The sequence below is a fragment of the Rhineura floridana genome, chromosome 13 (assembly GCF_030035675.1).
Source record: "Rhineura floridana isolate rRhiFlo1 chromosome 13, rRhiFlo1.hap2, whole genome shotgun sequence".
Lineage (NCBI taxonomy): Eukaryota > Metazoa > Chordata > Lepidosauria > Squamata > Rhineuridae > Rhineura > Rhineura floridana.
In genome coordinates this window covers 14567261-14592333 of record NC_084492.1, presented here as the reverse complement: position 1 = coordinate 14592333, position 25073 = coordinate 14567261, and the positions used below count along the sequence as shown (strand labels likewise).

Sequence of the window (25073 nt, the reverse complement as noted above, 5' to 3'; positions counted from 1 at the left end):
CTGATAAATTGGGAATTAGCAAGTCTCTAGGCCACTTGAGTGTTCCTTATTATGTCAACAAGAGGACACAGGAGTCTTCAGCCTGGAAGGATCTCCCACTCTGACAACCACCCACAGAGTATTACTTAGTAAGCGCAGTGGCAGAGCTGATTCTATCTGAGCTGGGCAAAGTGCAAGATGCAAAGAGGCTCTGTACATCTGAGTATCATGGTGACTGTAGATCTTTCACCACCTACAGACATGAATTAAAGTATATTTGCTGTTTATTTCTTCCTTTCTATATGTATCAGTGCCTGAACACCTTTATGCATGCTATTTATTATTGATACTGGTATTGGAATATTTCTGTATGCCTGTGTTCTGCCCTGCATTTACTATAAATATTATTCTATCGTATTCACATTTATAATTGTATCTGTAAAGTATATATAAGAAATGCTGTTAGTATTGAACATTTCAGAAATAGGGTGTTTGAGATAAAGCCAGGAATGTTTATAACTTTCTCCACTTGGTTTGCAAAAGAAAGCACAGTGTCTGTTACATTGCTTGTATGCACTACAGAACCAGCTAGTTACCCCAAGGCCACCGATGACAAAGTGGTCTATGTTACGATAACATGTAGAGGATGTGCGAATGAATTTCTCTTTCTAGGGCTTAAGGCTGAAACTGGAAGCTTGGAGGTGCTAAAGGTTATTAAGGCGACAACAACTGGAGGGTGCCTGGAATATATCAACCATAAATAAATGTTATCATTCTAATGTAAATCTGAGTACCCTAAAAGAGATCCCATGACCAGTGCCCTTGATAGGCACCAAGCTGGTATGAGAAAGATAAGATGCAGTCCTGAGAACACAGATGTGCTAAGAGACTGACATCGCTACAAGTGCCAGCTGACTAACTGATGGATGAGATACTGCCGCTAAGTGAAGATATCAAAAGAACATCAAAACATTATCTGACTATAAAGACACCCCAGATTCACCAGAAGATTTGAGAAGTTTTTTACCACAGCCTACCACCTGAAACTGCATGAGTGCACCTCCTTCTCCAAGTCTCTTCCTAGCTACAACACTGGTTGGCCACCAGTTACTTGCATAAGTGTATGAGTATGAAACATCAGGATTATTGGCATATCTAATTTTGCATTTTACCATTCCTGCAATGGGTGATTCACAAGAGCACCTTCAGCTGTGTCAACTAACGTCTTTCTATAAATCTTTAAAACCTTTTATCTTGGTGCCCCAATGCTTCTGCTCGCTCCCTATATCTCCTGACTTGATCACTCAGGAATGGCTTTGGGTTCATTGGTAAGAACTAATTCCCCAACGCTGTGTGTCACTACTACCTCTTGAAGCAATGTGAAATAGAGAGGTGGTGGTAGACCCATTTAGGTTGATTTCTTTAGTTTATTTTTAGTTCACTTAATACGTTCTCTAGACAAAACGGAGTTACAATAAAAGGTGACAAATAAAAGCAACAGGTTTGGAGTGGTACAAGAAGTGGGATGTTTCAAGGCCATATTATACCCCTGATGTCATCAGGAACATGATGGGATGTGTCATCTTCAGTGTTTCCACAACTCTACGAAGTCATTCAGAAGTGGCACAGAGTGAGCTTTATCAGGAAGTGTATAGTAAGCTTGGACACTGGATCCCAGTACACACCAGATGATATAAGAGTGGATGTCAGCATTTAGAGGCCTTTCTGACCTTTTGCAGGGTTTTTGTTTTTTCCATGGACTCTGAAATAGAGCTAAAATAAAATAAAATAATCAAGACTTGTGTCAAAACCAGTGGGTGGACTTTTTCTCTCTTGCTGTATACCATGATGAATTTTTGTATTTATAGCCTCCCAGTATGTATGAAGATCTGGTGCATGTCTGGTGCATATCTGATGGATGTCCTTTAGATAAATTGGCTAAATATAGATGGCTGTACAAAGAATGAAAACAATTTAAACTGTAATATGGTCATCTGAACTGTTAAAACGCTACTAGGTTAATGAGGCAATTAAGGACTTTTGCCAATGGCTTTTGTATTAGTTTGGCTTTATGTCAGCATTTTCTGCAGCTGGGGAAAATTTGTCTTAGTGCAATTCAGAATTCATTTGGCTGTATGTTTTCATGTAACTAAATATAAAGACAAGGCCTTACACTGGAATCACCATGACCAAGATTGTTTTAACTGTGGTTTTAAACTACCTTCAGGCCAATACATTGTCTTCATGGTTTTAAACCATGCAGTGTTGGCAGCACTGATCTTTGATGCTTTCATCTTACAAGGCAATAATACTGATTTTTGTTTTATTCATTTTTTATTTTAGTTTGTAGTAGACATGTGGAAAATGTTCAGTAAGTGTATATACTTCACAATATGAAGCCTGACTCTCCTATTCTTTAAAAAGAATGTTTTTTGGCAACTGTCAGGAAGGAATTTGTAATACTGGTAAGTTGTCTATGTGCCTTAGCTCTTGTTTATCATGGTTATTTGTCAGAAAAAAAATATCTCATGTAATAGCAAAGCCTTATCTGCCGACAACCAAACTTAATACAGAAGCTTATCTTCTTCCAAACTATAGCATGTTGATTTTATATATTTATTTTATTTTATAGTTTATCATGTTTGTCACAGTTGATTTGAAATTAAAATATGTGGTCTTCGAATGACCCTACAGTGACTGACCCTCAAAATCTGATCAGTCCAGACTCCCATGAAAATCGACAAATATGTCAAGTGTGCCTTTCAGCATCAAAAATTGTTTTAAATATTTCATTTGAGGACCAGGCATAATTTTCCATGGAGTCCTTGTGGCTCCAAGGCCAAACAATGTTGTTTTACTGATGGCGGGGCTGTGTGCTGCTTCATGTTACCATCACAAAATCTTCCTATTTTTACATTCTAGAAAAGCATAAAATCTACAGGAATACATTATGTGCTATTGATTAGAATACACTATGCAAAGCAGTCTCAGGAAGTCAATATGTGGCAAAAAAAAGTCAGTGTAAAATGAGAGGGAAACACAGTCAGACATATAACTTTGATCTAACTCAGCACTGCTTCAAGTATAATATCAATAATTAGCATTTATATGGTGATTTAGAGAGCTGGTTTGGACATAATGACTGGCTTGAAAACTAGAAGCCACAGTTTGAATTAGTTTTCCAGTTCTAATGTACAGACAAACCATGTCTTCTCTGGTTTGGATCAACTGGGAAACCAAGGAAGGAACTGGACTGCACAAAAGGCAAGAGGGAGTCTTATGAGTCCAAGGCTCAGCATTAACAAACTATGGCTTGGCCATTGAATCTATTAGAACATAAGAAGAGCTGCTGGATCACACCAGTGGCCTATCTAGTCCAGCATCCTGTTCTCACAATGACCAGCCAGAAGCCTATAGGAAGCCCATAAGCAGGACTGGGTGCAACAGTACTCTTCCCTTCTGTATTATTTATTTATTTATTTTATTTCATTTTTAAACCGCCCATAGCGAATAGCTCTCTGGGCAGTGTACAAAAGATTAAAAATAAAGAAATACAAAATATCACAATAAATAAACTGAAACAAAGAGATTTAAAATTGTAACATGAAACACATTAAAATGCCTGGGAGCATAGCCAGGTCTTAACCTGGCGCCGAAAAGATAGAAGCGTCGGCGCCAGGCGTACTTCTTTGGGGAGGCTGTTCCACAATTCGGGGGCCACTACAGAAAAGGCCCTAGATCGAGTAACTGTCCTCCGGGCTTCCCGATGGGTTGGTACCCGGAGGAGGGCCTTAGACGCTGAGCGAAGTGACCAGGTCGGTTCATAGCGGGAGAGGCGTTCCACACGATACTGCGGTCCCACGCCGTGTAAGGCTTTATAGGTCAAAACCAGCACCTTGAATCTGGCTCGGAAGCAAATAGGTAGCCAGTGCAAACGGGCCAGAACAGGTGTTATATGCACTGACCGGCTGGTCCTCGTCAGCAGTCTGGCTGCTGCGTTTTGCACTAGCTGAAGCTTCTGAACTGTCTTCAAGGGCAGCCCTATGTAGAGCGCATTACAGTAATCCAACCTAGAAGTTACCAGAGCATGAACAACTGAGGCGAGGTCATCCCTGTCCAGATAGGGGCGTAGCTGGGCTACCAACCGAAGGTGGTAGAATGCATTCCTTGCCACCGTGGCCACTTGCGCTTCCAGAGACAAGGAAGGATCGAAAAGAACCCCAAGACTACGAACCTGTTCCTTCAAGGGGAGTGTAACCCCATCTAGAACAGGGTAAGCATCCACCATCTGGGCAGGGAAGGGATTCACCAACAGTGTCTCAGTCTTGTCTGGATTGAGTCTCAGTTTATTAGCTCTCATCCAGTCCATTATCGCGGTCAGGCAGTGATTCAGCACATCCACAGACTCACCTGTAGAAGATGAAAAGGAGAAATAGAGCTGCGTGTCATCAGCGTACTGGTGACAACCCACTCCAAAGCTCCTGATGACGGCACCCAGAGGCTGCATGTAGATGTTAAAAAGCATGGGGGACAAAACCGACCCCTGGGGGACTCCACAATGGAGAGTCCAAGGTGTCGAGCAATGTTCCCCAAGTACTACCTTCTGGTGACGATCCGCCAAGTAGGAGCGGAACCACTGCCAAGCAGTGCCTCCAACTCCCAACTCCGCGAGTCTCCCCAGAAGGATACCATGGTCGATGGTATCAAACGCCGCTGAGAGATCAAGGAGAATCAACAGAGTCACACTCCCTCTGTAGCTTCCAGCAGCTGTATATCTAAACGGTGCCATTGTGTTCAATGCTCTTTTACATACATTCTGACAGTAGCCCTTACAACAGCCTTATAGAGTGGCCCAGTATTATCTTAATGTTTATTTGGAATATGTATATCCTGCCTTATGATCAAATGGACACATTGGGGCTGAAGCACAGAGATAGCAACTTGACTAAAGTCATCTAATGACTTTGTGGCAGAGGTGAAATTTTAAACCAGGGACTTGCTGGTGTACAGCAGTGTCTTAGACTCAATGTTACAATAGCTCATATTTCATTTGAGTGGCCACTTCCACTTAATTACACACACACACACACCTGCATAGACAGAATATCTGTGCAGATAACTCTGTGTGTGCATGTGCATATGTTTTACACACACACACACCATGTCAAAAACACATGCATTTTGCTGTGATTGTGCATATTTTGGAAGTAGCAATGCCAGTTTCAAACACAAGTAATCATGGAAAAAAGAAAATATTTTTATATAGTTGTTATCTCTGCATAGTAGGGAAAATATTGTATGAAATGGCTTTTGGTTGAACGAGCTGATGAAAGTAATTGGTAAAGCAATCCAGAGATGCAACAAGTCTGTTAAGTTTACCATAAGTAAGTTTGCCTTCCTCGCCCCAAACTCCTAAAAGGTATATGTGGCAAAGTTCTTTGTTTTTTCCTAGATGTTTATTTAAGTTTCTGAGATATACATCTTTCAAAAAGACGTTGGCTACATTGACACATAATGATAACCCACATTCTTCGTTTACTAATCCATACTTTATATGAGATATTATTATTATTATTATTATTTATATCCCACCCTTCCTCCCAGCAGGAGACCATTTATGCTGGCGCACACAGTCCAATTGCTGCTGCTTAGCTCCTTCTCTGGTGCAAATGGGCGAACAAACCAGGAAGGGGGTCACGTAGTATTAGCTTGGGATGGGAAGGAACAGGCTGAAGCTCAATCCTGATAAGACCGAGGTGCTACTTGTGGGTGACAGAGGAAGGTTGGGTGTTGTTGACCTGAATCTTAATGGGGTGAGACTACCCCTGAAAGATCAGGTCCGCAGCCTCGGGGTTGTTCTTGATTCCAAGCTGTCCATGAAGGCTCAGATTTCGGCAGTGAGCCGGGCAGCTTGGTATCAACTACACCTCATACGGAGGTTGCAACCCTACCTCCCTATTCATCAACTCCCACTGGTAGTACATGCCCTGGTCACCTCTCGATTAGACTACTGCAATGCGCTCTACGTGGGGTTACCCTTGAAAACAGTCCGGAAACTACAACTGGTGCAGAATGCGGCGGCGCGGTTGCTTACAAACAGCCGCCGCCGTGATCACATCACACCGGTGTTATTTCATCTACATTGGCTTCCAGTTGTTTTCCGGGCCCAATTCAAGGTGTTGGTGTTAACCTTTAAATCCCTATACGGTCTCGGCCCAGTTTACCTGAAGGAGCACCTCCAGTACCACCAACTAAGCCACCCGACCAGATCAGCCACGCAGGGCCTTCTCTCCGTCCCACCAACGAAAACAGCTAGGTTGGTGGCGACTAGAGAGAGGGCATTTTCAGTGGCGGCCCCCACTCTCTGGAACTCCCTCCCGTTTGATCTTCGCCATGCCCCTTCCCTGGATACATTTCGCCGAGCCTTAAAAACTTGGCTCTTTGGACAGGCCTTTGGGGTCCCCGGGGTGGGCTAGTTTCTTTATGTTTGTTTTAAAAATCTGTTTATTGATGGCCCCAAATTGTTCTGTATTGCTGCTTTTTAAAATGATCATTGTTGACTGCACTGTATTTTATTATGTATTATATTGTACTGTTGAATTTTAATATGTACGTCGCCTAGAGTGGCTTCGGCCAGATAGGCGACACAAAAATTAAATTTATTTATTATTATTATTATTATTTGTTTCCCCACAATTTGTAATCTAGCAACAAGCTATGGTGGCAAGCAGTAGTGGTTTGTTAGGGCGAAATAAACCACAGTTTTATATTTGGATGAAAAGTCCTTTTAAAAAAACCACAACTACAAACAATGTTTGCATATAATGGTAGGCCAAGATTCTTGGCTTACTAAACTGTACTGTGCACACAGCCCAGTTGCTCCCATTTTACACCTCCCCTAACTGGAGTGGATAAACAAGCCAAGATGGGGATAGGTTAGCCATTAAATCCTTATTTGTTAACCTGCTCTGGTCAGGAGAGAAGCAAAGTGAGAGCAATTGAACTGTGTGCACCAGCTTGTAACTCATACACAGTATACCTTATTAAGCCAAGAACCTTGGCTTCTCATTATGTGCAAGCACAGTCAATGCCTTTTTGAAATCTCATACACAATACAGTTTAGTAAGCCAAGAACCTTAGCTTACCATTGCACGCTGACATAACCAGTATTGGTAGTTCTGTGGTGTTGTTATTTTTAGTACTTTTTCTTTCATGGTTTTTCCTTTTAAAAATGCTAGTGGATTACTTACTTTTGTTGAACTATGTCATCTAGGTGCAGGCTATCATATATGTCACAGAATATTTTCTTTCTTATTCAAGGCAACCTTGAACCATTAATAAATAGGCCACTCTTAATTTCTGGCCATTGGAATGCAGTTCAGTGTCTGACCCACCAAGGGGAGCTGCAGATTACTATGGACAGCTCTTTGCTTTCATAAACCAGAAGTAATCAAAAGGAGAGTTTTATTTTCTTCAAAATTTCTTTTCTTGCCTTTCCTACGGTGAATGTTTTAGGGTTTCCTTTATTTCTGTGGGAATGAGAAAAATCAGGACTTTTATATGTAGCCCTAGCTGTTGTGATACAGCATCAATATCTCTCTGTGTGTGATGTTAATGCCTCTGGTACTGGATAATCTGGTACAGAAGTCAATGAACTTAATGCAGTATTGGTAATCCAAAGGAGTTTGAGTTAAATGCTTTTGACATGCAGAATAAAAGTCAAGGACAAAGCAGACTTTAAATATTCTTTCTACGGAGCCTGGGATAGCTGTAATTGAATCCTCACGTGAAACATATTATTTGAAGTAAAGCTGGCTAGCATCTCATCTCCAAATACCAGGGTGTTAGGGTGTCTTCTCTACACAAATGTTCTTTTGACATTGTTGAACATCAGAACACCCAGATAATTCATAATGAGAATGCAGACATTCTGGAGTATCTATACAAGCAGGATAAGCTCCTACTATTGCTTCAGCAGCTTCTACAGGATGGTTGCAGCATTGGGGTAATTTGTTCCTTTGGTGTAGTTGTAATTCAAATGGTAGAGCTTTCGCCAGCTTCATCAGTGAACATTTTAACTTTTTGCTTTAGACCTTCTTTAAGGTTCTGTTCATATGTCAAATGTAAATGCACCTTTGAAGCCTACAGTGTAGACAGTGCATGAAAAAGGTTGCACAGAAGCATAAAACATAGGAGGTACCATCAATGTGGCTTGCCCTGGAATAGCATGATGGACTACCTGTCTGTCTGCCACTCCCATTCTAGATATGTGCCCCTCAATAGAAGCCATTTTGGCAAGCAAGCAATATGGGTCTCATGCATCATTATTCCACATGCTTAGAAGCCTACACTACCTTTCTCACAGTCTGTCATGAGCCATGAAGAGAGGGGGTGGATAGACAAGGGTAAAACAGAGAATGAGGACTTGGACTGGAAACCCAGGGATGGGGCAGACAGTGGGGTGGACTCACAGGTTGCCCAGGCCCCCATCTTTTGACAACTCAGCTCCCTCATCTCCTGACCCCCCTGTGAAAGCACCACCTGGGGCATCTGACACTCTCCAACTGGACACGCCGCAGCTGCCAGAGATTCAACCTTGCACATCAGATGTTTCCCAGCTGAGCACTGCCCAGCTTCCCACGCCTGAACTGACACTTAGCAGCCCCCCTGTGTCAGAGGGGGAAGCTGAGATCAAACCACCTTCGCTCCATGCTCGGAGGTGCTCGGAGGTTCCACAGACTGAGTTCAGGCGGAGTCTTCGTTTGCGTGCACAGTCCAAGCCTACTTAAGTGCAATCAGGGGAACCCAGTTGCTGAGTCAACATCTTAGAGTCGCAAAATCATGCATAATTAAAGCTAGAACAGAGCAGAGTTCCTAGAAAGAGTTGTTAGGTTAATGAGGGGAACTGCTTTGGATGTATTTAAATACATACTTAAATACTTGTACTTAAATAAAAAGAGAAAAAGACACAACCAAGTCTGAGTCTGAATCCCTTGACTTCGGGCAGGATACAGTCCTACTTAGATTGTTTTCTTTTCCCAGCCATATCATCCAGTTCTGCATGGTCGATGCAATTATGCATGGTTTGGAGAAAATTGATAGAATTACTTCCACCTATCCACACTTTTCTTTAACTCTAAATCTTGAGGACCCCCCAATAAAAATGGTTGACAGGAGATTCAGGACAGAATTACAAACAAATAATTCACCTCTTCCCACAATACATAATGATTGCATAGAATTCACTATTATGAGATTTGCTGATGGTCGCTAGCTTAGGAAGCTTTAAAAGGAGAAGAAAAAACACATGGAGGACAGGTCTATTGCTGGCTAATTACCCATGGTAGTTAAGTGGAACATCCAGGTTTAAAGACAGAGTCCCACTGAATACCAATGTCAGAGAATGTTATCTTCATGCTTCCTAGAAGCATGTGTAGAAAACAGGATGCTGGACGAGATGGACCTTTGATCCATCAGGGTTATTCTCATGCTGCTATGGCCCTCCCCCCCCCCAAAAAAAACCAGTTTTATCAATTTATCCTCTGAACTTCCACACTCCTTTGTTCCATGCACACACAAAAGCAATAGTATTTCATGTCATCTGCTGCTCCTACCACCTCCCATTTAAGCTGCCATTTCATTATTTGGTCACTATGAGGTGTGCTTAACCCAACAACCTTTGATTGACGTGGATGTCAATTCCATAGTTATGTGGAAAAGTATGGATTGTATTCAGCTAAGTCCTTCTCAAAGTTACATTCACTGAACCTAAGTTTGTCATGTTTATTACCTTCAGTGGGACTACTCGGAGTAGGGCTAGTATTTGAATACCACCTTGTATCCTTTAGTTGATCAGCTTGTGCAGTATCCTCATTCTCCCAAGTTTTCTCAGATCCTGCAAAGTGGCCAGAAGTGTGAACATTTTTCTCCTTATGTCATGTAACCAAACTCTTCTGTAATTTGTGATAAGTACAATTTACCTATACAACAGGCCAGTTGGGGTGGTAGAGTACAATGAATGGTGCACATAAGTGGTACAATGAAAAATAATAAGGATTGGCTGGAGGTAGAGAGTAGCTCTTTACTATGAGGATTGAAAACTGGGGTCGGGGGAATAATGAGTTATGTTTTGAATTTTGTGCTTTATCACTTCCAAGCATAGGTAAATCAAATTCAGGGAAGATTGCTCTGTGAATCAGGTAAGGACACTTTAAAAAAATAAATAAATTTGTACACTGTACTTAAGTTGTCTTTGTCATCATGACAGATCCAGGCCTGCATGTTTTGTCATTTTGCAGTCACAGCCAAGTTTGTTGCATATTTATGTTTACATCCTAGTGCCTTCGTTTTTGGCTTCTCTGAAGAGCACTTTTCTGTTAGTCACGACTTCAAGGGGTCTGTTTGCCGCATCCCACTCTCCGCTGAATGTACTGGACGCTGGATGCTGAGATCAAGAGGGGGTGTCATTTTTCGGTCTTGCAAATGGACTATCACCCACACTGGTCTTTGTGCTAGGGTGGGAAGACTCACACCAGGAGTTTCCCATCTGAAGGCACACTTTTTGGACTATACAGACGAGAAGCCTTATTGTAATTAAGTTAGTCTCTATGTTATTGTTTAGCTTTTTTGCTTAGTTTTTTTATGTTCTTGATGTTTTAGATGTTTTTGCTTTGTACGGCGCTCAGAGTGGCTGGGTAACCAGCCAGATGAGCGACTATTATTATTATTATTAGTAGTAGTAGTAGTAGCAGAGCTTGGAAAAGTTACTTTTTTGAACTACAGCTCCCATCAGCCCAATCCAGTGGCCATGCTGGCTGGGGCTGATGGGAGTTGTAGTTCAAAAAAGTAACTTTTCCAAGCTCTGAGTAGTAGTAGTAGTAGTTGTTGTTGTGTGTTTTTTAAAGCAAGTTGCTTTTGGAACAGACCTTCAGCCCCAGAATTTCACTGTAAATTTTGTTTGTTGTTTTAAGCATTCGTTCCCACCCCTCAACTAGCTGTTCCCAGCATGATTAATTATAATTAATGATTGATGGCAAACTGCAAAAAACAGCGGAGAAAAAGGCGAGTGAAGCGGGGGGATGGTGGGCGGTTTGGAAGCCCTTGTCCCACGATCTGCGGCTCCTGTCCTGCTTCCGTGGATCTGTGGCTCCAGGGGCCCTCGGGCCAGTGCCCCACCTGGCCACCCTTTAGAACCGGCCCTGCCTATACATACAGTATGCACGCCACAAACCGCGAAGATTAAAAACAGCAATCAATATTAAATATCGGCGCAGCGCGCAGGTGCAATTGAATTATGTAAGATGAAATGTTTAATGGACCGTTTTTATTTGGCTGGTGTGCATTATGTCTTTTAAGCCATCCTTTTAGAATGTTATGAATGCGATTGCAAAGTGCAAACATTTTCTTTTTTTACATAATGAAAAATCTATATCAAAATTTTTTTTAGTTTATGCACGGGCCCCCAAGAGCTCTGGGCCCCTAGGCTTCAGCCTACTAAGCCTAATGGATAATCCGGCCTTTCTCCTTCCCCTATCACAAAAATTTGTCTGTCCATCCCCTGACCCCTGCCTTGATTCCTGATATTTTCCCTTTGTCCCCTGGGCCTCAGAAGCAAAGACAGCACTGGACCCAGCGGGAAACCCACAGTTACTGTAGGAGTGTCCGTTGGGAAAGCCAGATATCCAGCATTAGCAGATGCAGACCTCCAGCAGATGGTGTGCTGGAGTAGGAAATGCAAAATAGGCTTGTGGTTGTGTCCTGTCTTTGTTAATGTTTATTAGAAAGGGGCTATAGCTCAAAGAGCACATGTTTATTATGTGTAAGGTTCCAGCTTCAGGCACCAGTATTTCAAGTTAAACTAGAATCTGGGGTTTTAGGGCTGTAAATTATCTGTACCTGAGACCTTGAAGAGCTGTTTCCAGGCAGAGATAATTGCACTGGGCTAGATGGACGGACGGATGGAATACTACTAGTCCTACTACTATATATATATATATATAGTATCACCTGTGTGTACCTCATTAAATATATATATTTAATGGAGAGTCAGTATGGTGTAGTGGCTGAAGTGTTAGATTAAGGGAGATCTGGTTCCAAATCCCCAGTCAGTCTATCTTGTGCCAGTCATCATTTGCCCTGTATGTCTACCCAAATGATCTGCTTCTCCAACAAAGTAGGCACTCCTTTTAGGTGCCTTTAAATGTCTTCTAGAAAGACACAGCAATTGTCCAGATACCTTCCAGAGCATAAAAGCATAAGATGTGCCTGCCAATCAGACAAAGCACATTTCTGTCCAATTTACAAGCTTTTGGCTTCGTCCCTCCTACAGGCACACTTGCACACTAGCAGCTAGCATTTGGGCAAATTTAACAGTCCTGTTCATCCTTGTCACAGACCATAGTACCTTAGACTTCCCTTTTTGCTAGAGGCAACGGCCATGGCTGCATTAGGTCAGAGAGACTGGAAAACAGAAAAATGCTCAAAAAATTGGGAAATCTCTCCACACACATTCTCGTCCCCACTTTTATTGATTCTCTTGTTTGTCAGCACACTGACATTGCTTGCACTTAATTGTGATTGAATTGACTATCATTTCTGCCTTGAGGTTTATTTATAAAAATATTTGTAGACTGTTACAAGGAAAATCAAAGCGCTTTACAACAATATCATAAAACCATGTAAAAATTACGATCAGAAATTATGAACTAACTATTGCAGAATGGTTGTCACTCATCATGACTTGATGGCCTTCATTCACTCAAAAGTTTTGTGAGGCTGACACTCCTGAGTTTTCATCCAACTTCCTTTCCCCCTCCTCTTAATATTGCAGTTATGTCTGCTCATGTTTCCTCTTTGCCCACTGTTAAAGTGGACCATGGAAGTCCTGTAGCAAACCCTCAGGCTCCAAAGGAGCTCCCTTTATTACAAACATTGGTCATGGCAGCCAGGAAAACCCTCTTTCAGCTGGTTGCTGTATATGTGCTTTCTGCATTTATATGCACAGCCCAAGGATAAAAAGGCAATTGGATACTAGTTAATTAGGTTACAAGGGTTGATTGAAAGGAAGATCACTTCCACCTATCTTTCAGAGGGTTCTGCAGATAATTCAGCCTCTTGTTTTGTAGTACAGTATGTGTGAAAGGGTTGCATGTCATTTCAGCAAGTAACTTTCCCTTTGTAACCAATGGAAACAGTATAAAAACTTCTGGACCTGTGGGGAGTGTTCCAGAAGAGCTGAGAAAAGACAGCTTTAGTTTCATAAAAACACAGTGGAAGACTAAAGCAGATCTCAAGACAAGCTGAGAAAAGGTAGCAGGCTGCTACGAATGAGGCCTGGTATAAACACTAGGAGCTTATTTCCTGGTCATCAGAGCAATGTGTTCTGTCGGCTGCTATGTTTTAGGCTCCAACTCCAGTAAAATACTGCACGGACTCAAGGAAAACAAGAAAAACCCTGATGATTCAGAACCAAGGTCAGTCTAGTTCAGCATCCTATTTAACATAGTGGCTAGCCAGATTATTCTAAAAAGTGCACAAGCAGAGGGATAGGACAGCAGTAGCCGCCTCTGTGAGATCTGCAGCAAAACAGTTGCAATGTGGAGTGCTCCTCTTCAAGGGTTCTAGCCAGCCAGCCACATCTTCCTCCGGGACAATAAACTGAATTTCCCTTCCATTGTTACTCCCCCTCCCAACAGTCAGTCAGCATTATTTATTTATTTATTTATTCATTCATTCATTCATTCATTCATATTCCTTAAAATAGTTTCAAATTTGCTTTTCATTTGAAGACAACCATCTCAAAGTGGTTTAGAACAATAAAATAACACAGCAGCAGTTGCATCTCAATAAAACACCACAGTAAAATATCTCATTAAAACATCAGCAATGTAATCCAGAGACAACCAAGAATGGCATCATTTTTAATTTTGTGTGTAAGCCAGTTATTGATGGATAACTATATAGATTTAATACATAGTAAGAAATAATAATGCCTAGCTTCTCTGTCCCTGACACACACCCATTTGCAATGAAATTTTTAAAATAATTATGCATATGTCTGATGATGATGATGTCACTAATGGTGTTCCATGTATGTTAACTGTGCTCACTTATCGTGCTCTGTCCTTATTGGACTGTTTTTGGAGGTTTGTCCTTCCTCTTAAGGTTGTTGTTTTCCTAAAGTTTTTTTTTATCCTTTTGCAAACCTTGGAGTTCCCTTAAGCCTGATACTGTCTCCCTCTTGTGCATGGATGATACTGTTTTGGCAACATAAGTACAGGCATTCATAGAATGAGTTCACTATTATTACATAGTGTGGTAGTGATAGTGGCAGTCATAATGATACTGCCTCTGAACAAGAAGGTTCCCTTTAGATACCGTGGCTAGTAGCCATTGATAGACTTATCCTCTGTAAATATTTCAAATACCCTCTTAAAACCTAGCCAGTAGCTGTCAACACATCTTGTGGGAGTAAATTCCATAGTTACCTATGTGAAGACAAAGCATGACCCAGTGGCTGTTGGCTGAAAGCGAGAAAAGTTTACTGTAAATACCAACACTGTAGTTTAATTATTCTTTGTGTGAAGAAGTAGTAGTAGATCCTTTTCTCTTTCCTCAACCTACTATCAATGAATTTCTTGTGTGAGTTTGAGTTCTAGGTTTACAAAAGAAGAGAGGAAGATTCTGTATGCATTTTCTCTACACGATGCATCACCTGCATTGTGCATATGAATATTTAAATTTGATTGGTAAGTTCATCATCAATCTATATTGCAGCCCACAGACCTAGACTGTTGTTAATATCATTATTATTACACACCTTTCACTAGAAGGTCCCAGGGTGGGTCAAAACAATATAAAACACAATAGTAGAAACAGTTTAATACAAATTACAATCGCAACCAGAGACTATATATCTCAATATATATATCTCAAACGTCAAAGGTTAATGAGGTGCATCTTCAGCATAGAACAAAAACAGTATAATGAAGGTATCAGATCCATTTCTGTGGGGAGGGAATTCCATAATTTAGGGGCTGTCACAGAGAATGTCCTCTCCCGGGCCACCCCCCCCAACTTCTGAGGGTGGTGGAACTATCAAGAAGGCCCCCTTTGTTGTTCTTAACACCTGAGAGGGTCTTTAGGGATGGAAGTGATCTTTCAGATATTTGGGTCCTAAGTCATTTAGGACTTTAAACACTATCATGAACACCTTGAATTCAATCTGGAAACGAACTGGCAACAAATGCAGCTAATTTACAACAGGGATTATGCTAGTCCTAAATGGAATCCCAGGAAGAAATTGGGCTGTTGAATTCTGGACCAGTTCCGAGTTGTGTTCAAGAACAGCCCCGTGTAGACCACATTGCTATAATCCAATCTAGAAGGTAACCAGATCATAGGGTACCACGGCCAAGTCATTGGTAAATAATCCTTCCAACTGAAAGATGAAATACTCTAGGGCAGATGGGGTTTGGGGAAGGGTGTTCCATGAAAGAGGATAAATGCATAGAAAGTTTCTTCTGCAACAAACAATTTTGGGCGGGGGGTTGTGTGTGTTTTCAAGTGCCATGTTTTTATAATTTCCAGCAAGGTGGAAGGTGTGATACAATAGAAGGTAAATAGTTCCCATGAATTTTGTTGTTACTGAATTGCCATCTTTATTGTTCCTTCACTTTTGGTTAACAGCTAGAAGTCTAATGGGTAATGTGTCTATAATTTAAATTTTGTGCATCAACAGAGTTGCTCACTGCTGTAGGGGAAGGCCCATAGCCCATTGGTAGAGCACAGACCTTGTGTGCAGAAGGTTCTAAGTTCAACCCTACCTTTTCCAGGTGGGGCTGGGAAAGACTCATGTCTGAAACTTGGAGAATTTACTGCCAGTCAGTGTAGACTGATTGATTGGTGGTCTTGGTCTGTAGAAGGCAGCTTTCTGTGTAGTGAGGAAAGATTCGGAAGTATAGTAAAATAGTAAATTCCTATATGTAGACACTTGGGAGCTGTAGCATCAAGTAATATTTTACTGTGTCCATAGTGTGGTTTCACAGGATATCTCCTCACATCACCCCAAATGCAATGTCTACAATACAATAGTCAAGCACAGATAAATCAAATAATGGAGAAATAAAATCTATGGGATGATTACATAGAAACAGAAAACACTGAAACACAAACAGCAAATGAGTTGGTGCCTCTTACTGCATCTTCCTCATTTACATTACTTAAGCACTTCTCATAATTCTCTCTGCCACCCAAACAACGACCCTGCAGGATGGCCATCAGATACTGCATCACTTACTGCAGACAACAGGACTGAGGCTGCTTGATAGTGGCTTACTGAAAGCCACCAAATAGGTGTTCCTGGCTAATAGTTCCTGTTCATAACCACAGACACTCCCTCTTTACTCACTTAATTTGAAAGGAATAGTGACAACACTAGCCATGGGCAGGGATGCAAACCAGGAATGGAAAAGCCAGAGGGGAACAGAAGTAATTAAACTGCAACTTAACTGTATGACAACAGTTCAGAAGCAAAGCTACTGCTACTACTAAAGCTGCCCCAATAGTAGATTTGGGTTAAGAAAAGATACTCGCTGAGAAGAGGGAAGGAATGTATGATGAGCTGGTTATAAAAAAGAAACAAAAGCTCTAGGAGCTAAAATAAATAAATTCAGGTCACTTCTGCTGCAGGTTTTATCTTCACACACGTTTATTATGGTATACAACATGATGCCATTTAGATTTTTTATGGCAACGGTTGTGTTAGCCTTGTCTGCTGTTTTTACTAGCCTTTTTTGCTGTCACATTTGCTTCAGATGCCTAATTTTATATTATTGCAATGATGTTCCACACTGTGTTCAAAGAATCAATACAAGTCCAAGAGCTGTTCCGTGGAGATCACATTATATGAGTTTAATAATGTGCAATATGGGCTTTGATGTGTTTGCCAGGGCTTTTCTTTTCCCTTTTTTTTAAATACAGAAGTTCTTTTGAGTCGTGTTTATTCTTTTTGTCAGCACACTTCATAATATCACAACCTTTCCAGAGGAGTGTAGGACTACTGAGTTATGTTTGGGTCATGTTTTGCTATGCACCCTTTAATACTGTAGCTTTAGAAATGCAATTTTCAGCCTCTGCTTATTAGAATATGATAAAGTATTCCTGGTCTATGTCCAGCTCCACTAATCTCCAGACTACACTTCATGAATTAGGCATGAAGATTTTAGTCAATGTGCTTTCAAAGACCAATGTTTAGGGAATCATGGATTTTCTACAAGCTGAGGGAGAAATCTATAATAGGAGGAACTGATTTTCAAACATCATATTCTCTGGAAGAAATGACCACTTTCTGGCTTAGAAACAGAACACATTTATTAGAATACTAAAGAGCTGGTTTAAAAATGCACTGCATACTTTTAAGAAAGAAAAGTGGTCACATTTTTTCAAATGCTGGGTAACTACTCCACAGAGTGTGCTGCTCTCTCATAATTGTGATCAGTTCGTTCATGTATTATTTTTATTTTTTTTAAAGTTACTCACAAATTAAGTAAATTGTGGTCATGTTTAACCCTCTATACCTCTGTCCTCTGCTATGTAATTATTAGCCCTACTGCTAAGACCATAATCCTGGTCTCCCAAGGACATCTCCAGGTAAAAGAAAATTAACAGCAATCCCTTTTATAAATAAGATGGGGAATGCCTGTGAAAATGGCCCAACTTTTTGGCACAGCAGCCCCTTCCACTACAAACTGCTTTTTAAAACATCCTTAAATTTTAAAAGCCTCTCATGGCTTGGCATTATGTACACATACACATTATAGAAAGGAGCAAAATAAAATCTCATATCTAGCACATTTTTTAGAGTCATGGCTATTGTGTCTAGCGCATGTGTACAACCCACAGGCAGCATGCAAACCTGTGTGCCCTGCGTGGATGTCCAAGCTAGCTCCCCTTGCTTTCAAATTCCCTCCCCCCACCTTCTGAATTTTGTCGCTCCAACCTTCATATAGGCTGTTAGCATGACTATTTGGAACACAGTTGTGGTCAGGAAGGTGCTCAGGAATGGTCACCTCCATGCACTTTCATCCTGATTGCAGTTGCGTTCCCCTCAGCCCACCAAGCATCTGTCTAGTGGGCTGGGAGGAAACACACTGGGGAGGATGGCATGCAATGAGAGTCACCTCCCATGCACTGTACTCTCCATGCAAATTACACTCCCCCAGCCCTCCAAACAATTGTTTGATGGGCTGGAAGGAATGCAGTCATGACTGGAAGGATGGTAAATAGGGAAGGTTAACCCAACCTTCCTCTCCCCATGGGTGTGTGTGAGAGAGCTCAGACTTTGCCCAGTACTGGCTCCAGCCATACTAATTGGTGTGTGCCCCCCCACTGCCCATCCAGTGTTGCATGTGGCCTTCAGGGCAAAAATACATGGTATATAGGAATATTAATATCTCTGAGTAAAATCATGTAATAATAAAACTTAGGATTTATATATAGCATTTTAGGCTACTATCCAAGACAGAGTTCAGCACCTTAAAGCCCATTGATTCCAAATGAGATAAGACACTTTTTGTACATTATCTTAGGAATCCTTATAACAACATAGTAAAGGAGGACAGGGTTATTGGCTGGGATCCTGCAGTAATTCATTCCAGACATCCAAGCAGTCTTTTTGTGTTCATGTTTCCTAACAGCAGCACAGCTTCCCTCCTATAGCATAGCAAACTGCTTTTAAAACCCAGGAGAAGTAGTGTGTTTTTTAAAAATAAATCTCACTGGGAATGCCCAAGCCCCTGGGCATACTTACTGTATTTCTTTGGATCACATTCATTACCTTCCTCTTGGACAGGGATGTGCTACCTTAGAAAAACCAATCTAGGAAAGCTGCATAAAATCCATATGCCTGGAGACAATTCCTAGTTCCTACCCGTCTTTACTACTCTTTGCAAGACATTGTAACCCTTGAGGTTGCAGCCCAGAGTTGTATTTTGGAGAATTCTTGCCCTAACTTTGCATCTTCATGACACTGCCTGAAGTAGGCCAACTGCTTTCACAGTTAGCCTTATTATAGTTCCATACTATAATATTCTAGGAGCTGTACAGAATGCAGAGGAGATGTGGAGTCCTTTACTCAGAGGCATATACTTGGGTCTGAGTAACACAAGGCAGCTGCCACAAACATTTTGGAGCAGGTATCATTGCAGAAATCAAAGCCACAGCTTTGAACGGCCAGCCATAAGCCCAAGGCTGCCCAGTGTAAAACATCAAACAGAGAACAGGATCTTGAGTATGTAGCAGTGATGATCGAAAAGTGAGAATTAATAATATATTATTCCATTTTATCCCACCCTACCTGTAAGGATCTTAGGAAAGGGTATAGTTACCCTCCTATAGTTTTATTCTCACAACTAAACTCAGCAATTTCCAGCGGTGTAACTGTCTCAGTCTGTTGGAGCAAAAACAACAAGGAGTCTTGTGGCACCTTAAAGTTTAATGTATTATGGCATAAGCTTTTGTGGCCTAAGAGTTCACTTCATCAGATGCATGACTCATAATGCTATAGTGGCAGAAATATATACACATAGTTGGATGAGGGGAGGCAGTGGGCCGGAGGCCAGAAACTGATACGCACAAAGAACAGACAATGACAAATAAAAGCAAAACAACAAGTACCATTTACAAGGTGGTGTTGGTAATAACAAGGTGGTGTTGGTAATAACACCAATATCCGCTGGCACTGGTAAGCATTAACATATGAAGCAGAATAAAGACCTGTAATCTCAATTCAGACCACAGATTATAGGATTGGATTTTCAGTGGTTTCACACTGGAGTTTCCCTTTGATGTTTCTTTGTTTCAGAATGGGTACTTTAAGGTCACCCGCAGAATGTCCTATAAGGCTGAAATGTTCTCTTGCTGCTTTTTGAAGATTGCTGTTTCTGATGTCTGATTTGTGTCCATTTATACTTTTGCATAGAGGATGGCCAGTTTGTCCTAACTAGAAGGCAGAAGGGCATTGCTGGCAGATGATACCATATGTCACGCTTGAAGATGAACAGTTGAACGATCCTCTGATGTCAAGGCTGACTTTATTAGATAAGAGGTCAGATTTGGTTTCTGGTTTTCTTGCAGGGTCTGGTCCCTGTGTTTGTGTCTTTGTTATGTGGCCTGTTGTTGCAGGTGAAGAGCTTTTTTAGATTAGGAGACCATAAGCAAGAACAAACCTATGCCTGAGACTTACGAGGAAGTTAAGTGCCATTGTCCAGAATGGAACGTAGATAATTGTGGATCAAAGAGCCTTCTCTGCAGTAGTACCCAAACTGTGGAAGTCCCTCCCTTTGGATGTTATAAAGAAATAAACCACTGATGATAGGTTTGTGTCATTTTAACTGGGAGCTACAGGTGACAGCAAGTGACATTATCATTTTCTCTTCTCAGTCTGTCCTGTAGTAGATTTTTCCTGGATACCTGTCTGGCCTTCGCTGGTCTGCTTTTTTTCAGTTAATGGGGTGGGTTCTGTAATCTGAGAAGCGCCTGATGGTAAACCCTTATCTCAGTCTAATGAGTCTGAACGTACACTATGGTATTGTAGGATATTGTTTGAAAGCTCATTACACCACCACCTAAGTAGGTCAGGCTCTGGTCTGTGTCTGGATAGGTGATTGCCTAGGAAACCTTGGGCTCCATGACAGAAGATGGGATTTTATGTAAATAATAATAATAATAATGATAACAACAACAACAGGGATTGGCTGCAGACTAAGGATTCTGTGGTCTGTTAAGGGTAGAAACATGAAGCAAATAGGAATGTAATATGATGTTTATAAGTGCATTATATCGCTGCACAGTAGTGTCTAGAACGTAAAATGGTTGTGCACACTGATCTAGGCTCAGACTGATTGTGGATTGAAAGTTACTGAAGTCATGGTGAAATTTCTCAAGGACCTCCTGTCTATGAGGCCAGATAAAGTCATCAATGTATCTGACCTCTTCATGGTCACCCAGTGAGCTTCATGGCTGAGTATCAATTTGAACTTGGGTCGTCACAGTCCTAATCTGGCACTCTAGCCACTACTCCACATTTTGACTCTAATTAATTTACAGAGACCCTAGTTGCTCTTTCTCAGTGATTAATGGTATGCTTTTGTTCTATATGCTGGATAGGATTTGGATAATAAACAGCATTTGTGCGTGTGTGACCTTAAAGTTGCAAAGGTTAAGTTTCATTTAATATTTTAAGCAGGGGGCAGACTGTAGCCAGCAAATGACTCATAAAGACAATGGAAGTTTGCATTTTGGTATGGTGAGGGGTGGTGGTGGTAAGTGGAAGAATCTGTGTTTTCAGTTGCAGAAAGAAGTGGAGTTGAGTTTCCAGTGTCAAATTCTTCAGGGAAGGTGAAATGGTGAACCATTTATGAACCATGTCTGTGCTGAATATACTGACAGAACTAAGCAAACATGAAGTCATCCTAATTACTGATGAGCAAAGGGACATTTTTCCCACTGCATTCCTTTCCCCTTTTTATAAAAGGCAGGATGCTATTGTTGTAGCTCTGCGATCCCCCAGGCTGCTTAGAAAACAGGCAAAAAATCAATAGCCCACTTGTTGAGGATAAGTGAATTAGCTTGTGTTGAATGTAACTGAGTACCTGAACACTTCACTGAGCAGCTTTGGATTTGTGAGAAAAGAGAATTGTAAAGATTGTCTTGCTGTGGCTGGGACTGGTGCTGATTTCTGATTAATCATGCCAGATAAGGAGGAGTTGCCTATTTATCCTGGGCACTAATGTGTGGATTTTCTTCTCTTTCTCTGTCTCTGCACAGTTCAGCTCACTGAGCAGAATTATTTCTAGTCCGAACTTCATTATGAAACTCCTTGGAAAAAGAAGTTGGAGAAAGAGCCATAATATAAATTAAATTATATTGTACAATATTTAATAACAGACCAAATTCTGCAGTCTTACTTTGTTTCTCTCATTGATGAGTATATGTGGGAAGGCAACAGCTAGAATGAATGGTATGCCCTTGTTTTAGGTGTGAGTCTCAAATGTATTTCTACCCCCCTCCCTCCAGATTTCATTGTTGGCTTTATCTCAATTATGCGTTTGAGTAGGAATGAAATCCTATGCAGTGTGATTATATTAAAAGCTGTGAACATTTCAAAAGTCATTGTCCTGTTAAGAACATAAGAAGAGCCTGCTGGATCAGGCCAGTGGCCCATCTAGTCCAGCATCCTGTTCTCACAGTGGCCAACCAGGTGCCTGGGGGAAGCCCGCAAGCAGGACCCGAGTGCAAGAACACTCTCCCCTCATGAGGCTTCCGGCAACTGGTTTTCAGAAGCATGCTGCCTCTGACTAGGGTGGCACAGCACAGCCATCACGGCTAGTAGCCATTGATAGCCCTGTCCTCCATGAATTTGTCTAATCTTCTTTTAAAGCCGTCCAAGCTGGTGGCCATTACTGCATCTTGTGGGAGCAAATTCCATAGTTTAACTATGCGCTGAGTAAAGAAGTACTTCCTTTTGTCTGTCCTGAATCTTCCAACATTCAGCTTCTTTGAATGTCCACGAGTTCTAGTATTATGAGAGAGGGAGAAGACTTTTAATGGTTTGGATGGCACCCAGGGCCAAACCATTTAAATAAATAAAATTTAACACAACCTAAATTGTATTCCAGAAGATGTTCATGAATTGTAAAGGGGACTGAGAGCATGGTAATTCGTTTATACGTAGCTTTCTTCCACAGTGGAACCCAAGATGCAGTTTCCCACTGCCCCATTGACCTGTCCCTACTTATGAACACAAGAACATAAGACAAGCCATGCTGCATCATATAGTCCAGCAACTTGTTCTCACAGAGGCAAACTAGATACCTATTGGCAGCCTGCAAATGACCTGAGTGCAACAGCACTCTTCCTTTTTATGATTCCCATCAACTGGTATTCTGAGGCATGCTTCCTTTGACACTGGAGATAGAACATAGCCATCATGGCTGGTAGCTACTCATAGGCAAATGCATGGAGGATAAGGCCAATTCCTTTTTAAAACCATCCAAGTTGATAGCCTTCACTACATCATGTGGAAGCAGATTCCATAGGCTAACTAGGCACTGAGTGAAGAAATACTTTATTTTGTCTGTTCTGAATCTCCTACATTTAGCTTCATCGGTTGGCCCCTGGTTCTAGTTTTATGAGAGATGGTTAAAAACCTGTTATCCACTTTCTCCACACCATGCATAATTTTAGACAAAGATTGGTTCCCCTTTCCTGAACCTTTTCTAGCTCTATAATATATGTTTTGAGGTGAGGCAATCAGAACTGCGCACAGTATTCCAAGAGTGGTCTTGCCATTGATTTCTATAGCATATAAAAGCATCATGATACTGGCATTTTTATTTTTGATCTCTTTCCTAATGATCCCTAACATGGAATTTGCCTTCTTCACAGCTGACACACACTGGATCAACACCTTAATCAAGCTATCCACTACTACTCCAAGGTCTCGTTCTTGGTCATTCGCTGCCAGTTTAGACGCCATGAGCTTATATGTGAAATTAAGATTTATTTAGTTTTTACTCCAGTGTGCAACACTTTGCTCTTATTTATATTGTTTTGCATATGCCATTTCACTGCCCATTCACCCAGTTTAGAGAGATCCTTTTGGAGCTCTTCCCAATGTATTTTAGTTTTAACCACAGTGAACAATTAGGTATCATCATCTAACTTAGGTACCTCACTGCTCACCCTAACGTCAGAACTTTTGGCACTCAGCTTTCCTTCTAGAAGTAATAAATGGTTTTTATTTGGCAGGGTAATGTTAAGTTACCTTAGTAGTGTCTTTTATAAAAACCCACACTGTTTATTCTTACTTAGTATCTCTTGAATATTTGACCTATCCTAAAATTAGGGGATAGGGTACAGAATTTTTTTTAAAGTGGCATTCCTATACACACTTATCTGAGAACTCAACTTCTGAGTTCTCATGTATAGGTTTGCACTATTAGAAAAGTACCTTTCAAAATAGCATTGCATATTGTTTGGTTTAGAAATCCCAAGATCCACAGTTACATGCTCTGTTTGTATGTATCAACACACACACACACACACATTTCTTTGGCTTTTGTACTAAGATGTAGCATCTCAGGGGGATTATTACATGGCTGTATAAGGCAAGCAATTCAGAACTAGCTTAGATCATACAGTCTGAAGTGGTCAGTCACAGTGTCATGGTTGTGGGGTATCTTTGTAGTAGTTGGCCTCTCTTTCAAAGGAAACAACCATGACCAACACTGTGAAAATGTTTCATTTATGGCTGCTTATTTTAAAACTACTTATCATATTATTATTTTTATCTAGAATAGCTAACCTGAAGATCGAACATCACACTACAGTAGACACATGATTGCCACCAAAGACAACATCCCCGTGTGATTTGTAGTTTCTCCTATCCTGTGGATGTGACAGCATGCATTTTCTTGTCCCCACTTCAAATAATGTGTTGTCCCTAGTAGGAGCCAGGGAAACATGACATGATGATGTCATCACGTGGAGAAGTGGATTTCACTTAAATGGAAGAGGTGGGAGAAAGCAGTTCAAGGATGTTTTGTTGGCAGTCCAATGTCTGTAGTTATATTTTGACTGTATATACCACTTCCAGGGGTCGTCGTATCTGACTTCTAATAGGTTTGAATGTTAGAGTTTCTTTCCATTTTCTCCTTACTCTTTCTGTTTCAGAAAACATTCTGCTAATCCTGGTAAATTGTAGTTAAAGGAAAGATCGAGGTAAAATAATAATAGTGAAACATACAGTGTTTAGGTCCTTGGCCTCAGCTTTCCCCTTTGGATATGAGCTCGAGTAAGGCTGTTTTCTACCATCTGGGTTATTCTAAAGCATTTTCCAGAAATCTGGCTATTAGGAAATTATGTGCTGTAAATTTTGTGACTGAAAGCCCATTTAATATGTTTCTCCAGTGTATAGCGCCTCCAATTTTGTGAAACTGTGATAATGATCAATTGTGGTAGTAATTCATGGCAACATATTTCAAATGCTTGTTTGCGTGATGGCACAGTGTGATGTTTAATTTTAAAAGCAGAGC

At 41.0% G+C, this 25073-nt stretch overlaps 2 protein-coding genes across 7 annotated transcripts in view; both read left to right on the top strand.

The window, feature by feature from the left end:
- LOC133369372 (myotubularin-related protein 8-like) overlaps positions 1 to 8768 on the top strand; it is a 36351-nt gene extending 27583 nt beyond the window's left edge. The window contains exon 5 of the mRNA XM_061594645.1: positions 8485 to 8768. Coding sequence (XP_061450629.1) covers positions 8485 to 8768 — 284 coding nt within the window. The remainder of the gene's footprint in view (positions 1 to 8484) is intronic.
- The window catches only part of WWOX (WW domain containing oxidoreductase), a 797581-nt gene that overhangs the window by 322378 nt on the left and 450130 nt on the right, over positions 1 to 25073 (top strand). The gene's annotated exons all lie outside the window — the stretch shown is intronic.